Source organism: Haliotis rufescens, unplaced genomic scaffold, assembly GCF_023055435.1.
Source record: "Haliotis rufescens isolate VD_foot unplaced genomic scaffold, xgHalRufe1.0.p SCAF_1, whole genome shotgun sequence".
Taxonomy (NCBI): domain Eukaryota; kingdom Metazoa; phylum Mollusca; class Gastropoda; order Lepetellida; family Haliotidae; genus Haliotis; species Haliotis rufescens.
In genome coordinates, this window is record NW_025963779.1 from 18,709,928 (window position 1) to 18,729,138 (window position 19,211).

At 41.2% G+C, this 19,211-nt stretch overlaps 1 protein-coding gene across 1 annotated transcript; it reads right to left on the reverse strand.

The window, feature by feature from the left end:
• Positions 1 to 605: 605 nt before the first annotated feature.
• LOC124150653 lies at positions 606 to 18,676 on the reverse strand. The gene is made up of 3 exons (XM_046522630.2): positions 18,070 to 18,676; positions 2,486 to 2,579; positions 606 to 824 (listed from the first exon to the last, which is right to left on the reverse strand). Exons 1-3 carry the CDS (start codon positions 18,400 to 18,402, stop codon positions 799 to 801), a joined length of 453 nt encoding a protein of 150 aa, XP_046378586.1. The 5' UTR covers positions 18,403 to 18,676; the 3' UTR covers positions 606 to 798.
• Positions 18,677 to 19,211: the final 535 nt, after the last annotated feature.

Genomic DNA, 19,211 nt, shown 5'->3' on the forward strand with positions numbered 1-19,211 from the left:
TTATACACTGAATATTATTTCTCAAAACTAACAAACGCAAAACACGTGCAGTTTGTACATGAGCAATGGCAACATCATTTGGATGTGACATATATCCAAAAGACCATGGAGAGGCAGGCGGTGTTGTACATAGAGGATTCATCACGAGTGTTTTTTAATATGGGAAATATCAACCGAGTCTTAGTTAATCGGTATTTACCGAGCCTTTGGCGAGGCAAATACCGATTAACGGGACGAGGTTGATATTTCCCATATTAAAAAACACGAGTGATGAACTCTATTTATCATTTTCACATTTTGGCTTCCAAATTAAGGAATAATTGCATTAAACATTAACATCAGCAACTTGTCGAAATCTTACGTATAGATCGTGCGTAGTGATACATGTTTTCCATAGCCATGTAAACCAAAATAAACAATTCGCTGAGAAAAAAAGTTCCTCGGATTATTTTAAACAAAATACTTGAACAGACTTTTGCAGAATAATTGAAACTTTAATAACGGTAACAACAACGATTCTGTGTAATCTGATTATATCTCTGGTGTAACTTCACTTATAATATATAGTTTCAAATCAAACCGCTCGCTCTTCCGGTTATCTAATTTGCATATCTAATTTGCATACTTATGTCATTGGGGTATGACATACATGTTTTTATGTCATAAGCTTATGTCATGGATAAATGCTTAAGTTAAATGATAAATTCAGATAATCCGGTCCAGCTGACGTACATATCAAGTGACCTTCGTAGGGCGCCACTTGCCGACAGGAGCATCACCTCTAATTCAAGACTAACTTCAAACGTCCAAGTCCTCCACCTGTGCTGTAAAGGAAGTAACACATTTGTCTATTTACATGCAATCTATGAAGCTTATTGTTACACCTCTATTAAGAATCTTGCAATTCCATTGGTTAATCCGTCCCAGAGACCATATAATAGTTGGGGAGGGCCGTCCCTCTATTATATGGTCTCTGTCCGTACCACGAAACAATACATTTCAATGTTGACCCTCAAATCATGCGACTGACGCTGATTTCGAAAATGGACTAGTCACGTGATCAGTATTGACCTGTCACGTGATGAATATTGACTCGTCTGCTCGTAAACAAGATGCCGTCTGGTAATAATATTTTACAGTCCGCAGCCAAGTTATTGAACATAATGAAACAGAGGACGGGTTAAATGTTTCGTGAACTTTAAAGTGTATTTCGGTGTATTGTCTAATCCTTAGTCTGTCTTACAGACCCTGATACAAATATATATCAAATACAGCCCGTGCAAGTCTATAATGTTTGGCAAGTCTAGATTACTGCAGTATCTGAAGTGAAGAGAGTCACTGGGCTCCCTTTTATTATATTTTTATTAAGATAACTAGAGACTAGATGTTAGTCTATCTAATCCTTTGACCTGATGATACGAAATAACCACATGATAACAAACTAAAATCAAATGCATGTCCAATATTGAAAATATTTTTGTTTGTTTTGAAATATTCTGTAGGGTATTGGATTTACGTAAAATTGAAGCCAAACAGGTGCGTGTCTTGTCCAATTAAGTTACACGGTAAAACTAGTCTAATTCATTCATTTATTCATGAAAATTTACATGGTAAAACAGTCATCTAATGTTGCGTCGATAAAGCTTCAATTTCAAATCAAGACATTTCATTCAATGTACGAAAATTAGATGGGAAAAATAATGATCAATACACCAATTTCGTCTTTCTCCGACGTCATCAAAGCCATAAAAGAAACCATGACATTAAACAAAATGGTTTCGAAATGTTAGTAGTTCATTACATATGATGATAAGACCAGTACTCCATTAATAATGGTGCAACATTAACTAAATTAGGCTTACACAGTCAGGTGAATGCGGGAAGAAAAGTCCTAATTTACACCTAAGATAGGGCCATCAATTCGGTATTATTTCCCTTTTCAGATTTCATCATTTCTTATGACTTGTGTTATAAAAAAATGTGTACTGTTTCAATATTGATATTTGTGTTGGAAACCAAAAAAGAATCACGAAAGATATTGTCCTTACCCACAGCACATGTGACCTTTTCTGTAGTTGAGAAAAGTGATATTTTCATTGCACTGAACATTATACTTGATATTTCACTGCAGTTAAGACATATTCCCGAGACAAGGGCGTCTCTCTCTCTCCCTCTCTCTCTCTCTCTCTCTCTCTCTCTCTCTCTCTCTCTCTCTCTCTCTCTCTCCTCTATCTCTCTCTAGGCGGTATTACAAGCATCATAACAATGAGTATTTCCTAACAGGACAGTCTAGTAACCCAATGATACCGTTTGTAATGTTTTGGTAAAATGCAATTTTCAAGTGTACACCCTCTTTTGCACAGGCAGTTTTCATCGAGCAGACCCTGACTACCTCTTTATCATACCCTTAAATGTACACGCTCATCTATGTATCGACATATATGTATCTGCATTGAATGCTCAGCAATGAACCCTTGTGGCCTACCTGGTCGGTTGCACCTCGGTCGGTGGTTTCTGTCCAAGTAGCAGGATCCGCTGCAGGTGAGGGAAGTACAGCCTCCTACAAGATCCGGCATATCCTACATCAGACCGGAAATAAACATTCCTCAGAATTTGCTATTGGTGAGTTGGCATTACTAAGTATTTATCTGATAAGGGTCGTTTAGGGTCCTTTGTGTCAGGTTTTGAATCGTATGTTTCCATTGTCTTTATTTGTCCTTCGAAGGGACATTGTCGCGTTGTCGCACTAAAATAAAAAAGCAAAATTAAACTGTCTACAATTAATGCAACAACGCTAAGTATCGCATTGTCCCGTTGTTTTTACCAAAACGGAAAATTTAAATGTGTAGAAAAGTTCTTTATATGCGTTGCAATGCATTAAAATGTCGCATTGTCACGCTTATATTAATTATTGTCAGGCTTGTTTTCGAAATTCTAACAAAGCATGAGCTGTAATTATGAATGAATCCGACAAGGGATCGAACTCAGTCACATCAATTACAAACCCACATAATACGTCCCTCAAGGGGCAAGTCTGTGGGGTAAAGGTTGGTTGGTTGGTTGATTTGTTGTTTAACGCCGCACTCAGCTATATTCCAGCTATATGACGGCGGTCTGTAAATAATCGAGTCTGGACCAGACAATCCAGTGATTGATATCATGAACATCGATCCACGCAATTGGGATCGATGACATGCATCAACCAAGTCAGCGAGCCTGACCACCCGATCCCGTTAGTCGCCTTTTTACGACAAGCATAGTCACCTTTTACGGCAAGCATGGGTTGCTGAAGACCTATTCTACCCCGGAATCTTCACGGGTCTATGGGGTAAAGGGTCGTCGGTCGCCTGAAGTTTGATGCAGTAAGTTTATGTGGATGTCGCAAAAAACATTGTGAAATATGCTTTTAATTTACCAAGCTGTCTAAGAATCGTTTCGCCAAAAAGGTTGTCATGAGGAATGAATATTGTTAAACGCCGCTCTGAACAGTATTTCAGTTACGTCACGGTGTGTCAGCTTGATTTCGGAGACCCAGATTTACCCGCATTGTTGAAACCCACAAGTAAGGTTAAGGAGCTAACAAACTAGAAAAATACTCAGAACGCATTGGGGATTCGAAGTCACGGACATAGGGTTCTTGCACGCCTAGAGGACGCAACTCTGCACAGCAAGTTCATCGATGTTAGCGAGTTTGGTTTCACAGTGTTTCAGTCATTTGATAGCGTCAGCTTCAAGATGCAGGAGAGCCTGAAGTGATGCATGTGTATGGTCCTGGAATCAGGACCCACGATCAGTTTTCCGACAGGCCTTGGGGACGCAACTTTGCACAGCGAATTTTAGCCGCCTCATTGATTTGAAAAGGTTTTGGGGACTGCATATTAATGAAATGAAAATTTGTTCTTGTTGTCATAACACTGATTGATGAAAACGTCACCGACAATAACGATGTATGAATTAATTCCAAAAGAAACGATCAAAGCTTTGTTTGAATCATTTTGAGAAAAGCACCCATTTATTCCCATTGGTCACTTGGTTTTAGGATCATAGTAAGTAGACCACTGGAGTTAAAAAGGAGTATAACCATTTCTGCGCATGCCTGAATTAATTCACTTACTACACGTGCCCACCATTAATGTAAAAGGGGCGACAACCCGACATCGCACATTTTACCTCCGCTTTTACACATTGTATATAGGAGACAAACGCGACATATTTTGACATTCAATGTCCCGTTGTCACATTGCCACAAACCAAAAGTATGAAAGTCACGTTTTGGTTAATAATAATACTTTTTGCTTGTTTTTCTGTAAGGGCGGCCCAGTCGTATAAGGCGCCGCGATTCGCTGTGCAGAGTTGCGTCCCTTGGGCACGCCAGAAATCTATGATTGTGGGTTCGAATCCCGGTTCGCCCCGATTATATTTCTAGGTTTGTCAACACCATATTCGTGCTCGTGGGTTTCACCGAAGTGGTAAACGTCTGAGACGTGTATCACTTCGGGCTTTCCTCCCACATTAAGCTGACACGCCGTGATGTAACTGGAATACTGTAGTGTTAAACACCGCGCTAAACCCAACTCACTCACTAGATTCAATGGCTAGAAAGTGTGTAACATCCGTGTATAGCCATTGATCGTACTATCGATGCATTAATTGTTTATGGTCTAATACAAAAACATCGATATCGATGCCAAATCAATGTCAATAGTTTATCGACAAAACACTATGCTACAGATAGATTCGCCGTACAGTTGGTTCTATTTCAGACGTGTTTGGGGCGGTAGGGTTGCCTAATGAACAAAGCCTTCACTTGACGACCTCGGTTCGATCCCTGACATAGGCATACTCTATGGAACCTATTCGTTGGGGGTCCGTGAGATCTGGGATGGAATAGGCCTTCAACAACCGATGATTGCCGTGAGAGGCGACTAACGGGATCGGGTGGTCAGGCTCGCTGACTCGGTTGATGCATGTCATCGTATCCCAATTGCGTGGATCGATGCTCATCGTCTGGTCCAGACTCGATCATTTACAGACTGCCTCCATAAAGCTGGAATATTGCTGGGTGCGGCGTTAAACAACAAACAAAGAAACGTTCGTTGGGATTCCTGCAAGGATATTCCAGGAATACTGCCAAAAGCGGCGTTAACATAGTGGCTCATCCATGCGCTCAGGTGAACTACAATACAATTATACTCTAAGAATTTGCAATAATGTACCCACACAATGTATTCACCACTTGTGAAATGTTACACTAATCTTTTCTAGCTTTTCTCATACTCATGAATTCATCATTAATGACAAATCTTAAATAATTAGTAACACTTCTAAACGTGCAACATTTAGGAGGAAGCAAAATTCGCAGAGACTTCATTTATTCTTTAGTTTGCAAATTGTAGACCCTACCATTAACCCGTTCTACGAGTGCTACAACAGAAGGCAATAATTGCAAAAGTTCATGATGTCGCTAATAATTTATAACGTATGGATCCATTTATATTCAACCTTGGAGACTTGAGACAACGGTCTTGTTACCGTGTTGAAGACAGATGTATCCAACACACACGGATAAGGTTTTTATTCAGATTATAAATTCCATGTTTGTACGGTTTGTAGGTAAGATACGTGCATATTTTTGTATCGATGACACTTAAGATTGCAAAGAAATCAATAACTTGCAAACAATCATCGCCATTACTCATGATCAGCACTGTAAACACATGCAATATATTCCCAGGCGCCACTTAATAACTTTTAACAAATAAGTGAAATATTTTTTTTTATGACTTGAACCACGGATTCTCGGAAATGAGGTCAAAAGAACATGTTGCCATAGTAACCGTTATGATTTGAATAGTTTCTATGAACACATATAATCAAACACTCACTCCTTCAAACAGAGGGGGCACGGGTGGCACAGTCGTCTAAGGCGCCGTGAATTGCTGTGCAGAGTTGTGAGTTCGAAACCCGGATCGCCCCGATTATGTTTCAAGGTTTGTCAGCACCATACCCGTGCTCGTGGGTTTCACCGAAGTGGTAAACGTCTGAGACCTGCATCACTTCGGGCTTTCCTCCCACATAAAGCTGACACGCCGTGATATAACTGGAATACTGTTAAAAGCGGCGTTAAACCCAACTCCCTCACTCAAACAAAGACTTTAATAGTGCCCCTATCTTTATATGGCCAACCTGTAAACTGTGAGAGGGGTTGTAAAGGTGTCTACATGCATGTTTATGGGATATGATGACATGCATCAACAAAGTCAGCGAGCCTGACCACCTGATCCCGTTAGTTGCATCTTACGACAAGCATAGTGACTTCTTATAACAAGCATGGGTTGCTGAAGACCTATTCTACCCCGGATCTTCACGGGGCGCGTCGGATGAACATGGTGGAGGAAGTACAAGGGCGTCTGTTTTGTTTGACTGCAGTATGGCACAATCTGCCACACGCTGTGCAACTGGTGGACATGTGGTTATAAAACTTTTCAAGCATTGCTCATTCCTTTATCCAGAGGCAGACGTGATTCTAAAGGCACCCATGAACGCCCGCCAATTTTTGGACTGCTGTTTGTGGCACCGACACGGGTTTAAATATGTTTTTTCTGACGCACATTTTCCTACGATCGGTAAAGTGAAAGTTGTGCGAGAATTGCGCTCACGCGGCACTGGATCTACCCCGGCTATAAAAATTATGCAGAGATGTAGAATATTAAATTTCCTATTTGATGGTGTAAATGTAACTGCAAATATTAAACCGGTGTGAAAAAAACCCGACGGATAAGTGATGTCAAAGAAACTATTCTGCGTTGAAAAACAGGACATTTCTCCGCATTTTATCGTTCACCGATAAAAGTACTGTGCGACGATTATTATTTATTTAGCAGCTTTACGGAAACTGTGAGCGAACAAATAATGCCTAATATCTGAACGACATAAATATAATTATATCAAATGGAGTTATATGCGTATGTATAAGGACATAAATTCAGTGAAAAAGAATAGCCTGTCGTAAATGACGAAAACTGATTATTCTCTATGACGTCATAAGGCGACTGAGAGGTTACACACGTACAAAGAAAAGGGGGCATAACTCCGCTATGCTTAGCACTAGTTTATTGTAACAGGTCACTTGGTGAGTATTAGTCGTGGGTAAGAACAATATATTTTCGTGGTGTTTTGTTCATGATCACGAGGTACCAAACTATTCCAACACAAATATCGATAGTGAAACTATACGTTTAGGTATAAATAAAACCCATAGGAATTGATGAAATCGTCTTTCATAAAAAAGGAGTAACAGCGAAATGGATGGCCCTATCTAACCTATAAATTGGTCCTCCCATTCTATTTGACGTCATGGCTGGTTTTATGTCTTTTATGAAAGACGACACTGGTATTTTGATTGATATATACTGAACCACAAAAGAAACGTCACCATGGATAGATATATGAGAAACCTTATTTGTCCAAACACTGTAAACATACTTTGAGACATATTAAAAAGATGAAACTTGGCAAAACTGATCATCAAGGTTGAAATTAAAGTGTCAAATGTTCTTAAAGTGAAACACAGCTCTAGTCTCTGAGAAAATGGCATCACAAATCAGTATCTCGTGTGTCGGCCATGTGCATTGATGACTGCCGTGCAATGTCGATACATGGAATGGATGAGGCGGTTGTTGAAGGCCATAGGCACTTGAGCCCGCACTCTGAGGAACGCCTGACGCAGTTCAGCTGCTGTTGTCGGCCCTGGTCGGACGTCATTCAGCCGTCTTGGATTCTCGTCCCACAGGTGCTCATTGGGATTTAAATCGGGACGGAGGACAGGCCACTGCGTGGTTCTGATGCCAGTCTGCTGGAGGAAGTCTCTTGTTGCTCTCGCAGTGTGGGCACGGGCGTTATCATGCTGAAACTCGTGTTTGCGGCGACGTGCCAAATGAGGTTTGGTGTACACGTGGTCTTAAGACTTGATCAATGTACCGAGCTGCTGTGACACCATAGCCTCTCCCTGGACCGATGTTCTGGAAGACCACAGGGCCGACCCTCTGTGCAAGACCAATTCCACCCCACACCATGATGCTCGGACCACCCAACTAGTCTCTCTCAACAACACAAGCATCCGAATAACGTTCCCCACGGCGTCGCCAGACTCTCTCTTTGCCATCTGCTGTAGAGATACAGAAACGGCTCTCGTCTGAGAAGAGGACTCTTCTCCACTGCTGGTGGCGCCAATGCTGGTGCTGTGTTGCCCACCGAGGACGGTCCCGGCGATGACGTGGTGTCAGAATGGGTCCTCGGTGTGGCCTGTGACAGTGGAGACGGCTGCTCGTCAATCGTCGATGCACGGTGTCCGCACTAATGTGTGGCTGGTGTGTCCCCATGGTCTGTCGAGCAGTTTCCGCAGCAGTAACAAAGCGATCTTGAAGATGCTGTCGCACAATCTGACGATCCTGACGTCGGGTGGTGACCCATGGTCTTCCACCACGTGGTCGGTCATCTGTAGTGTTGGTGGTCTGGTACCGTTGCTGTAGCCTGTCTATGGTCCTTTCGTGGACTTGAAATGCATTGGCTTCTTGTCGGGCGGTTTGTCCAGCTTGCAATCGTCCAAGGGTTTGGTGTCGCTGATTTCTTGTCAATCTTGGCATGTGGTAGCAATTCAATAACGAATGAATGTTATCCGATCTGGGTGGATTTTTATAGGGCAAGAAATGGGCATATCAATTTGCACGGAACTCACGTGCATCGGGTTACCATGGCCGTTGCCGTGATGCGTTTGGGCGATCGGTTATATTGTCATCTGCTTTGTTTTTTCATCATCAAATTTCATTTTTCCGAACAAGGTAATGTTAAATTTTAGAAAATAGAAACTCTGACAAAAATTACACAGATATTCAAATGACAACTTTTCATGCAATGTTACTTGGGGTGACGTTTCTTTTGCGGTTCAGTATATATGAAACTAAATCGGAAATCATTAAGATAATGAACGTGAACACATTCTATTTTTGAGTTCATAATTTCAATATTTATTTGTGACCTTTGTGTGTGAAAATTGTGACATTATGATATTTTTAAATAGTCTTTGGTAAGCCTTTTGCACAATATAATAAATCTAAATAATTAAATGAAATAACTAAGTTGTATAAATCAATGAGAAACTGGCCTTGATATTTTAATTTTGATATTTAATTACAAAAATAATAATATTTGATATGAATAATAATAGGCTGTTTATATTGCCCACATTTCCACACCATACCAAAGTGCTGTTATTACCCCGGTCACTGGATCATTGTGCACTCAAGAATCATTCTCAGCTCCCTGGGGAGTATACATCTGATGAAAAATTACCTTTGTCAAATTATTTTTCTGAAATGACTTTTTAAACATGACGGGGCGGTCGGGTAGCCCAGTGGTTAAAGCGTTCGCTCGTCACGCCGAAGACCCGGGTTCGATTCCCGACATGGGTACAATGTGTGAAGCCCATTTTTGGTGTCCCCCGCCGTGATATTGCTGGAATATTGCTAAAAGCGTCGTAAAACCATACTCACTCACTCACTCACTTTTAGACATGACGCTTTTATTGACTGAATTATGTCTTAATCGTCATGTTATTGTTTTATTTATATGACATCACAGTTCTTAATTCTTGACCTGTGAAGATCGGGGGTAGAATAGGTCTTCTGCAAACCATTCTTGCCGTAAGAGCCGACTATGCTTATCGTAAGATGCGACTAACGTGATCGGGGGTTTTGCTCGCTGACTTGGTTGATACATGTCATCGCATCCCAATTCCGTGGATTGATGGTCATGATGTCTGGTCCAGACTCGATTACTAACAGACCGCCGTCACATAGCTGGAATATTGCTGAGTGCGGCATTAAACGACAAACAAATCTTAATTCTTGTTTCACTCCATCTTCCCGAGGCAAGAGAATTAACTAACTTTAAAAGTCCAGTTTCCACCCTTGCCGAACTAGGCTGGTATTATTGAGTTACATTTTGGCTGGACTAACGAGTCTTTGCATAGTCCAATCAAACTCGCGCATTTGAAATCCGGTTCGTAAACTGTCGTGCAGATTTCGGTCGATTGCAGGATTTGCAAAGCATGTGCACTGCCAACTCGTTGTCAACCGATATTTTCCAAATCTTTTCATGTTTTAAATGATGGTGCTCACGTGATTTGATGATTTCGCGATGTAAGACCCGTTTTATCACAATATAGATCTTGATTATCGAGCAGATCGTCCTGACTGGGCGCCACCATTTTGTGAGAAGCAAACGCAAGTGATACGAGAGGTGGAATCTGATTGGTCCATAGGAGAGGCTTAGAAGGGACATCACTGGTAATAGCCACTGGTGGCGCTATGATCGAGCCCAGGAATTCCAGTCTAGTTCGACAAGGGTGGAAACTGGACTTTTAAAGTCAGTTAACTCTCTTGCCTCGGGAAGATGGTTTCAGTCTGATTATGGAACCATCTTCTTTCCTTCCACGACGACGTAGTCGTGAATGTTACAGTGATACAGTGAGTGGTCACGATGCTTCGTTGTCAGAACACGGGCTTTCCTCCCACATTAAGCGTTAAACCCCAACTCAATCACTATTCCAACTTCACTAATGCCACAAACTTTAATAGGCTGAAAAAACGTTTTGAGAAAATCTTGAATATGTCTCGGAAAATGGCCATGCTGAAAGGGATGCAAGATTAAGGACTAGAAGCTCTGTGAACCAATATGACTGGAGTTTGTGCATATCTTGTCAAGATGTCTCCATAATGTCCAATGTCTAGCAACATCTGAAAAGATTATTAACATTTCAAAACACCACTGTACCATGAGTTTCAGACTTGCAGGTGCAAATGGCCTTATTGCATCTGAGGGGAGATATCACCGTAAATGTTATTCCCGTTTCCTAAGAACCTACTCTAAAGATGTTAATGGGAGCAATGGTGAATTTGACAGTCCGGAAAAGATATGTTTCCTGAACTACTTTCATCAGACTTCTTAGAAGAGCAGGTTCTTACCCAAGCAACAGATACAAAGATAACGTTCATCATGTCTTGGTGTCAATGTTCAGTTTGTCAGGCCACTGGACGAAAATGAATCCATATTATTGTTTCCATCTGTTCCGAAAGGTACAGCTTTGCATGCCCTGAAACCAGCTGGAACTACAGAAGGACCCATCACGTGAAATCTCAAGATGTTTCACTGACATTAACAGTGGCACTCCCAGACATACCTGGCTATGTACGCTACGCCAATGACAACATAGATATCAATGAAGAAACACTTGATGGGAACTGAACGTTCTATGCATTCAGTTAATGCTTTCAAGGGCAGTTAATGGATCTGAGAACACACAAAGTGTTATTTCTGTTGAAGTTGGATGATCTCGTTCTGTACATGTCCCTCCAGAATTCAATCATCTGAAATCTATCCACATGGAGATACCTAAACTTGAATGGTTTGAACGGGACACAGGTTTGACACTGAAAACTGATGCACTAGACTTAGCCTGAATTACAACAGAATGTAGAACAGCAGCAAATACCATCCTGCAATGGGTTCAATGAAAAACTTTCCCTTTCTAATCCTGCCAAGACTGTTGTTGGACATTTGCCCCTGCACATGATTTCGACACCATTGGAAAGTTATACAACGATGCATGGCAACGACAGAAAAACGGTATAAAAAATACATAGTTATTTCATTTGATGAGCAGCTGTACAGCCAAGCAAAAATGTTGCAGTGGCAAGAACAACTTGATTGCCAAAGTCTCGTTGTACTTCTTCGTTGATTCCATGTGCAAACGAACTTCGCCAAAGTGATTGGAGAGCACATGGAGAACTAGCTGATATCTGGGTTGAGAGTGGAGTGTCATTTGAAGAAGTCTGGAGATTTCTGTGGCCAGCATTCCTAGATTGGATTAACACTGCGGACATTTGAATCGATGAAGAGATCATGTCAAGTGCAGAACAGTTACAGGGTGGATTCTAAGATAACACTGACAAAGAAATCAGCTGTTTGATGATTATTCTCCTTGAACAGATCCCTTACCTTCAGGAACTGTTTTCTGACTTTGATTTAGAGAATTCTGAAGACAAATCTACTCAAGCTTACTGGCGAATATACATGGAACTCGTATCCACATAACTACACTCGATGGGGAAAAGTCTTTTGAAAGCTTGAAAGAGTTGCACCTGAGGTTTGCCAAGGCTTCATGGATGGAGACTTTGTGATCAAGGAGACCAAACACACTTTCAATCAGATTCCCGATGATCAGGTTCTGGAAAATGTCAACAGAATGGGAAAAGTTGCAGGGGGATTGGTTGTATCACCCATAAAGAATCCGCTCGTGACAGGTGGTAGGGGCTGACATACAATGAATGTACATACATAAAGTGCTGGCTTATTACAAGAAGCAGATACTGGCATCATCAGCCATAAAGACACGACATTCTCTCGACTGAAACGAGACAATGAAGATGTTCTGAAACAGAAATCACTGTTCGAGAGATTCCAACATGACAAACCTGAACTAGTTAGTCTCACAACTGGGGTAGCTGCATCAGAAGACATCAAAGCTGAGTTGCAAAATGCAAAGGCCGATGGACAGTAATTCCTGAGAAAGTTTGTCACTGAACGGTTCATCAAGAAGTCATATCGTTTGCATATCATTGGATAAAGCTTCATTGCCACCCGAAAAACAGACACCGTCAATAGCTAGAGCCAACCGTGATATCTTTCTCAGAATCATTGTTACCATTGAGTCTGTCCATAATGTTGATGTAGAAAGTTGACTGACAAGAACTATCTGCTGTTTCATTGTCATTTGCTACCAGTGATGGGAACTTGAGACCTACAGACAAGGCACAGCTAGGAACCATCCTTGTAAACAGTTCTTTAACTCCAGAACCACCCTCATTCCCCATGCCATCATGCTATATTATTGATGGTATGCAACGTATCCAGTCAATAGGGAAGCCTCCTACAGCAAAGACGATCGGTGATTTAGCTGATGTCATCATTCAAGCTGTCATCTCAAAGCTTACCCGTGGCTGCTCCAGAGTGGATGTGGTCTTTGATCGGTATGACAAGTGGTCCATTAAAAGTGGAACAAGAGCCCGTCGTACTGGAGGTCAGAGACCAATAAAGAGAGTGATTGGCAGCCAATAAATCAAACTACCAGACAACTGGAAGCGGTTCATTGGATTGAAGGGGGCACGGGTGGCCCAGTCGTCAAAGGCGCCGCGATTTGCTGTGCAGAGTTGCGTCCCTTGGCCACGCCAGAAACCTATGATCGTGGGTTCGAATCCCGGTTCGCCCCTGTTATGTTTCTAGGTTTGTCAGCACCATACCAGTGCTCGTGGGTTTCACCGAAGTGGTAAACGTCTGAGACCTGCATCACTTGGGGCTTTCCTCCCACATTAAGCTGACACGCCGCGATATAACTGGAATACTGTTAAAATCGGCGTTAAAGCCAACTCACTCACTCATTGGATTGAATGAGAGCGAGGCCACGTTAGCAAGTTTTTTTTCAAGAGAACTAGCCCATGTCCAACCTGGAGAAGTGGTAGGTTTGATCAGATTGACCAGAGTTTCTCATCAACTGGCTGAGATGCTTCAAGTATGGCATCCACCCATGAAGAAGCTCTCACTCGGATCATTCTTCATGCCTTTGATGCGTAAGCCTCAGGATATCACAACGCACTGTTGTGAGTTGTAGTGACACTGATGTCTTAATACTTCTTATTGCCTTCTATTCCAGCTTGACCAAAGAAATCTGGGTGTAGGCTGGAACATATAAGGATCCAAGGTTCATTTAAGTGCATTCCATCAAGCTCCCTTCGGATATTCGTCGTAGCCTAATTGTATTTAATGCCCTACAGGATGTGAAACGCCACTTTTCTGGAATTTCAAAGAAAGCAGCATGGAAATGTTTAGAGAAGAATCCAAAACTAATCATGCATTTTGGCTGTATACAGATCCCCACAACAGAGGATTTAGCACGTGCATAAGCTTTTGTTTGCCAACTTTATGATCCTTGAACACATCTTACTTCCATTCAAAGCCTACGTTATTTATTCTTCCTAAATATGACGAAACAAATTGACAAATTACCACCAACTGTTGATGCCCTTTGTTTACACATGAAACGAGCTCACCATCAATCACTTGTCTGGAATCAGTCCCATGTACCCAAACCAGAATTGCCATCATCAATTGATTGTGGATGGACAGCTAAAGACGGAAGTCTTCAGCCTCTGTTCACAACCAAAGCTGTTATTTCCGCAGCCTGGGTTCATCTTGCGATTTAGATCGCCTCCGTGGTCTAGTGGTAGAGCGGCCGGAGAGCGGCAGGTCCGGGGTTCGATCCCCGACCGCGTCATACCACAAGACGTAAAAAAAGATGGTACTTGTTGTTACCCTGTCTGGCGCTCGGCATTAAGGGGCTAAAACAAGGACTGGTCGGCTCGGAGTCAGTATACTGTGTCTGAGTGGGGTACTCATGTAAAACTGCGGCATGGTATCTCAGTGAGCAAGCACTATAAATCGACATCAGTCCGGACTAGTACAAGCAGCCACACAAACACACACACATACATGCACGTCGCTATATAAGTGCAATAATCTTGGACGGGACGTTAAACCCCATTTCACCTCACCTCATCTTGCGATTTGCGGTGGCACAGAGTCAGGATGTCGCGGTCAGACAAGACAATGCAAATTCTATCAACAGTGTGTATCTTATAACTAAAGTACATTTTGTTTGGAAAATATCTGTTTTGAATTATGATGGGACTGATGTCTCTGGAGTTTGTTGTAGTTATATTTGGCCTTGATATGATATGACCTTCAAGGTCACATGTCATGCCAAGTGCCAACATGTATGAATGAGAACAGTATTACATGGTCTATGAATATATGTTAGTTAAACATTTCTACTAACACATTTTAACGATTGTCATTTCTAAGGCCTCTTTTGAGACTGGCTCCGAGACTACCACAAACATGAGTGCTCTCATTGATTCCCCTCGTGATGCACTGGCAAGTCGTTGTAGCACAGCGCACGGTACGTTGTTGGAGACGTTGAAGCAAAAAGATTAACCTGTTCAGATGTGTCTCTGCACCAAGAAACATCCTTTCTGCTCATCAAGGACAAATGAACATATATCATGCCTGCTACTTCTATAAAGAAGGAACAAGATACAAGCAGATTAGACTCTTTAAAAATTCATTCAGTGGCATTCCATTCCCCGTAAATGAGTTGATATTTCCATGATAGGATATTTTGATATTTTTTCTTTGTGTGTAAATCGATTACCACTGCGAAACTGGATTGTTTTGATATGACGTTTCATCTTCACTTGTAAACTGAATTAAACACAAGAATTGTCTGTATTTGTAATGTGTTCATTTATTGCAGATTGCTGACAGAAACGCGCACGCATACATGTGAGGCTAATCTTGTGACGTCATAAATGGACTATTCTTTGACAGATGTACAAAAACGACTCAAAACAGATCTGTTTGTGCTGCAGTTTCTTTTCCTATTACCCATGATGTATATTTCGAAAATTTACCACCCCTTTCAAAAATACTTCTAACAAGAGTTTGCCACTAACGTGGCTATATCCCCCGCCCCTGTTGCAGAATGTAGGACATAAGTAAATCTAAACAAACCCCAACCTTTTTTAACCGAGGTGGAACTTGTTGCCATGGAAATTGTAAAAAAAAGAAGAGTTTGCCACTAACGTGTCCAAGTCTCCTGCCCAGCAAATGAAGTGTATATTACGTCAACATAACTAAAATATTCAAAATTTTGTAAGGAAACAGTGTTTCAATTATGGTTTCTGTGTCCTATTTTGAAACAATCGCATTATATTACATTTTGAAAGTCAGTGTCAAGTTTCTTTTTTTGAAGAGTATATAATTACCTTCTGGAGAATAAACTATCAATCGGGGTTCATGCCAAACAATTGTACTACTTATCAACTAATTGAAATTTACCATCACATTTGTACTTCGCTTGACGATCATTAAAGGGCTAAAACAAGAGTATTTACTTATAGTCACATCCGAAATTAATAAAGGCTGTTATTTGAAAAAATGCATATAGAATCAGAAAATAACTGATAAAATGGAATATTAGTTATCTCTAAACCGAAAGAATTGCTAAGGGTTTAGATCAATGCAAAACGAGATATTGCTGCACCTACCGAGGACAACTGCAGACACTTGGTGTTCATACTCCAGGCATACAATAGCAACCTCATAAAAATCAGATCTTAGTTCTCGCTGCCGCTAAGTTTAGCGATAGCGAGAACTAAGACCTGATTTTAATGAGATTTATGCAATAGCAACCTCGATTCAGGATTTATTCTGACTTTGTAAGACTTTATTTCGTAAAGACTAAGAACGTACGGAACAGGAAATTAAACTGCAATTATTTAATTAAATAAGCTGTAATTATTAAATCAATTAAGCTGCAATTATTAAATCAATTAAGCCACAATTATTAAATCAATTAAGCCGCAATTATTAAATCAATTAAGCTGCAATGATTAAATAAGTACATGGAACTACCACAAAGTTCCTCGACAGTTATTTTAAAACAAAATGATTTTCCTGATTCCAGATTTAAAGCCACCACATCACAGGATACCGGACGCGGGTCCTTCCTTACCCGAGTCGTGAAACATTTGTTTGAGTCTTCCATTTCATAAATGTGGAAATAGGTAAAATATAGATTGAGTATCACAGGTAAAATGTTTACACAAGTATTGTGAAGACGATAAGAAATTGATAGCTGTATGGTTATGTGGATATCAATACATAGAGAATCTGATATTATTTGCATATGATGCAGGCATTATTGTCCATAGAAATAAATATTCTGGTGTCATTTTCATCCATGTACATGTGGATAAAACAAATGTGATTGTAGGAAGTTGTAGGAACTGTTGGCCCCAAAAAAACTTTGACTGATGTTAATTTTAATCTATTAGAGAAAATTCAACATTCAATTATCTGCAACACATTTAATTTAAAGGTATCCACAATTTCATTCTATCGTACAGAAATGTGGAGCACCGGGCATTATTATTGAAGAAAAGTACATGCTCTCAGTGTCAGAGGATACCAATGTGTTGGTAGATTCGCATCTTAAGATTATTTTCGAACATGGCTTGAGGTGAAATGGAGTTTAAGTCGCGTTCAAGAATATTGCTCTGATATAGCATGCATGTGCGTGCCTGCCTACCTGCATGGCCGCGGCTGAGGCTGAGGCTGCTTGTGTTAGTCCATACTAATGGGGTTTTTGTTTTTGTTGTTGTTGTTTTTTTTTATAGTGCTAGACCACTGAGTTACCATGGCGCAGTTTAACATGTGAACCCAAGTCAGACACAGTAGACTGACTGCGAGCCGACCAGGCCTTGTTTTAGCCCCTTCATGGCGCGCGCAGGCAGAGTAACAACACGTTCCATCTCTAAACGTCTTTTGTCATAATGATAAAGTAAAATGACAGTAAATTACATTCTAATCTAATATAATGTATCTATATCCATGACGACAAAAATAGCTAAAACTTCATGTTGGTGGGACGTAGAAATATGTGCTGGAATGGTTATAACAACATGTTGCCTTTAGAAAAAAAGGCGAGCATGTAGGGTTACGTCCCTAAACCGTTCCAGGATCCGCTGATTGAGGAACCGCAACATGGTCACAAGTTTAACCTTGAGAGTGTATAAAATATTCAGCTTTAAGAAGCACATATCGTATTGTCCGAGTAAGATGCGGTTTGTAAAATTTGCATTTGCCTCATTTCCTTATTAAAAGCAAATATTATAGCTTTCATGTCTGATAATAAAACGTCAATGTTTATCCTCCCGGCAATGCTGTTAAGAAAGAATTGTACTGTAAAATTATCTCTCACAACCACTTGTCACCGATCACTATTGATCTAGCATTCTGAATAACGATGACGGATTGATGACCTTGTGAGAGGCCCTGAAAGAAAAGATCACATACGCTACGTGGTATATTCCTAGAAAGTAACAGTCAACCTACCGGTGGCATGGTGGCCATGTCCGTGTAGATGGCGTGGACACTGGTGCCTTCTTCCTCGTTGCCATTGTCCTTCAGAGATATAGCAAAGAACTCACAGACTGAGGAATTCGCCCAGTAATTAAACGACCGGCACGAGGCGGTGTTGACGAAACAAGTAGCTAAACACTCGTACAGAGTCAGCCCTGAAAGAATTTTGGAATATGGGTTGTCCATTGTTGGGATTTGATACGATCCGCGAATCCAGTGTTCCTTGTACGTACACGAACAGTACACCACATAACTGCGGAGACACAGACAGATGACGGACAGAAGTTTAACTAGTCTACACTGCATGCTACGGCTGGCACTTACACCTGTGTCTCCGATTTCATGTGTCGTCTGCTTGTCTAGCTGCTGCAGCTGAAATGAACATCCTGAGTGTTCAACACATCCACTCCAATCTGGTTCATTAATAAATTATATACATAGACTTGACATTTAGAAGGAGAAAAACGTCAAAAACGACAGCTGAGATAGCAGAACGGACGAACCAGATACTACTTGGATCAGTATCAGCAATTTCAAACTGATCAATGTCACAGTAATTACTGGGCCGCCTCCGTGATCTAATGGTAGAGCGTCCGCCCGGAGAGCGTAAGGTCCGGGGTTCGATCCCCGACCGCGTCATACCAAAAGACGTTATAAGTTGGTACTTGTTGTTACCCTGTCTGGCGCTCGGCATTAAGGGGCTAAAACAAGGACTGGTCGGCTCGGAGTCAGTATACTGTGTCTGAGTGGGGTATTCATGTTAAACTGCGGCATGGTATCTCAGTGAGCTAGCACTATAAATCGGCATCAGTCCGGACTAGTACAAGCAGCCACACACACGCATACACGTGCATGCACGTCGCTATATAAGTGCAATAATCTTGGACGGGAGTTTAAACGCCATTTCACCTCACCTCACAATAATTACTGCATGAGCTGGTTTTTCCCATAGGTCCGACACCAAAATGACAATGAGAATTTGATAGCTACAATTGGTGGGTGTTACATGGAAGCGAGACCAACTGGGACTACCTATCGCTCTAACAGATTCTGTCGGAATCAGTATACTGTGTCTGAGTGGGGTATTCATGTTAAACTGCGGCATGGTATCTCAG

Excerpts from the sequence above, each read along its gene's own strand:
- LOC124150653 (XM_046522630.2), bottom strand. The coding sequence starts at position 18,402 with ATGCAGTGTAGACTAGTTAAACTTCTGTCCGTCATCTGTCTGTGTCTC. Across the intron at positions 2,580-18,069 it reads ACATGGCCACCATGCCACCG|GATATGCCGGATCTTGTAGG; the intron begins GTAGGTTGACTG and ends GGTCTGATGTAG. Across the intron at positions 825-2,485 it reads ACCGAGGTGCAACCGACCAG|CACAGGTGGAGGACTTGGAC; the intron begins GTAGGCCACAAG and ends CTTCCTTTACAG.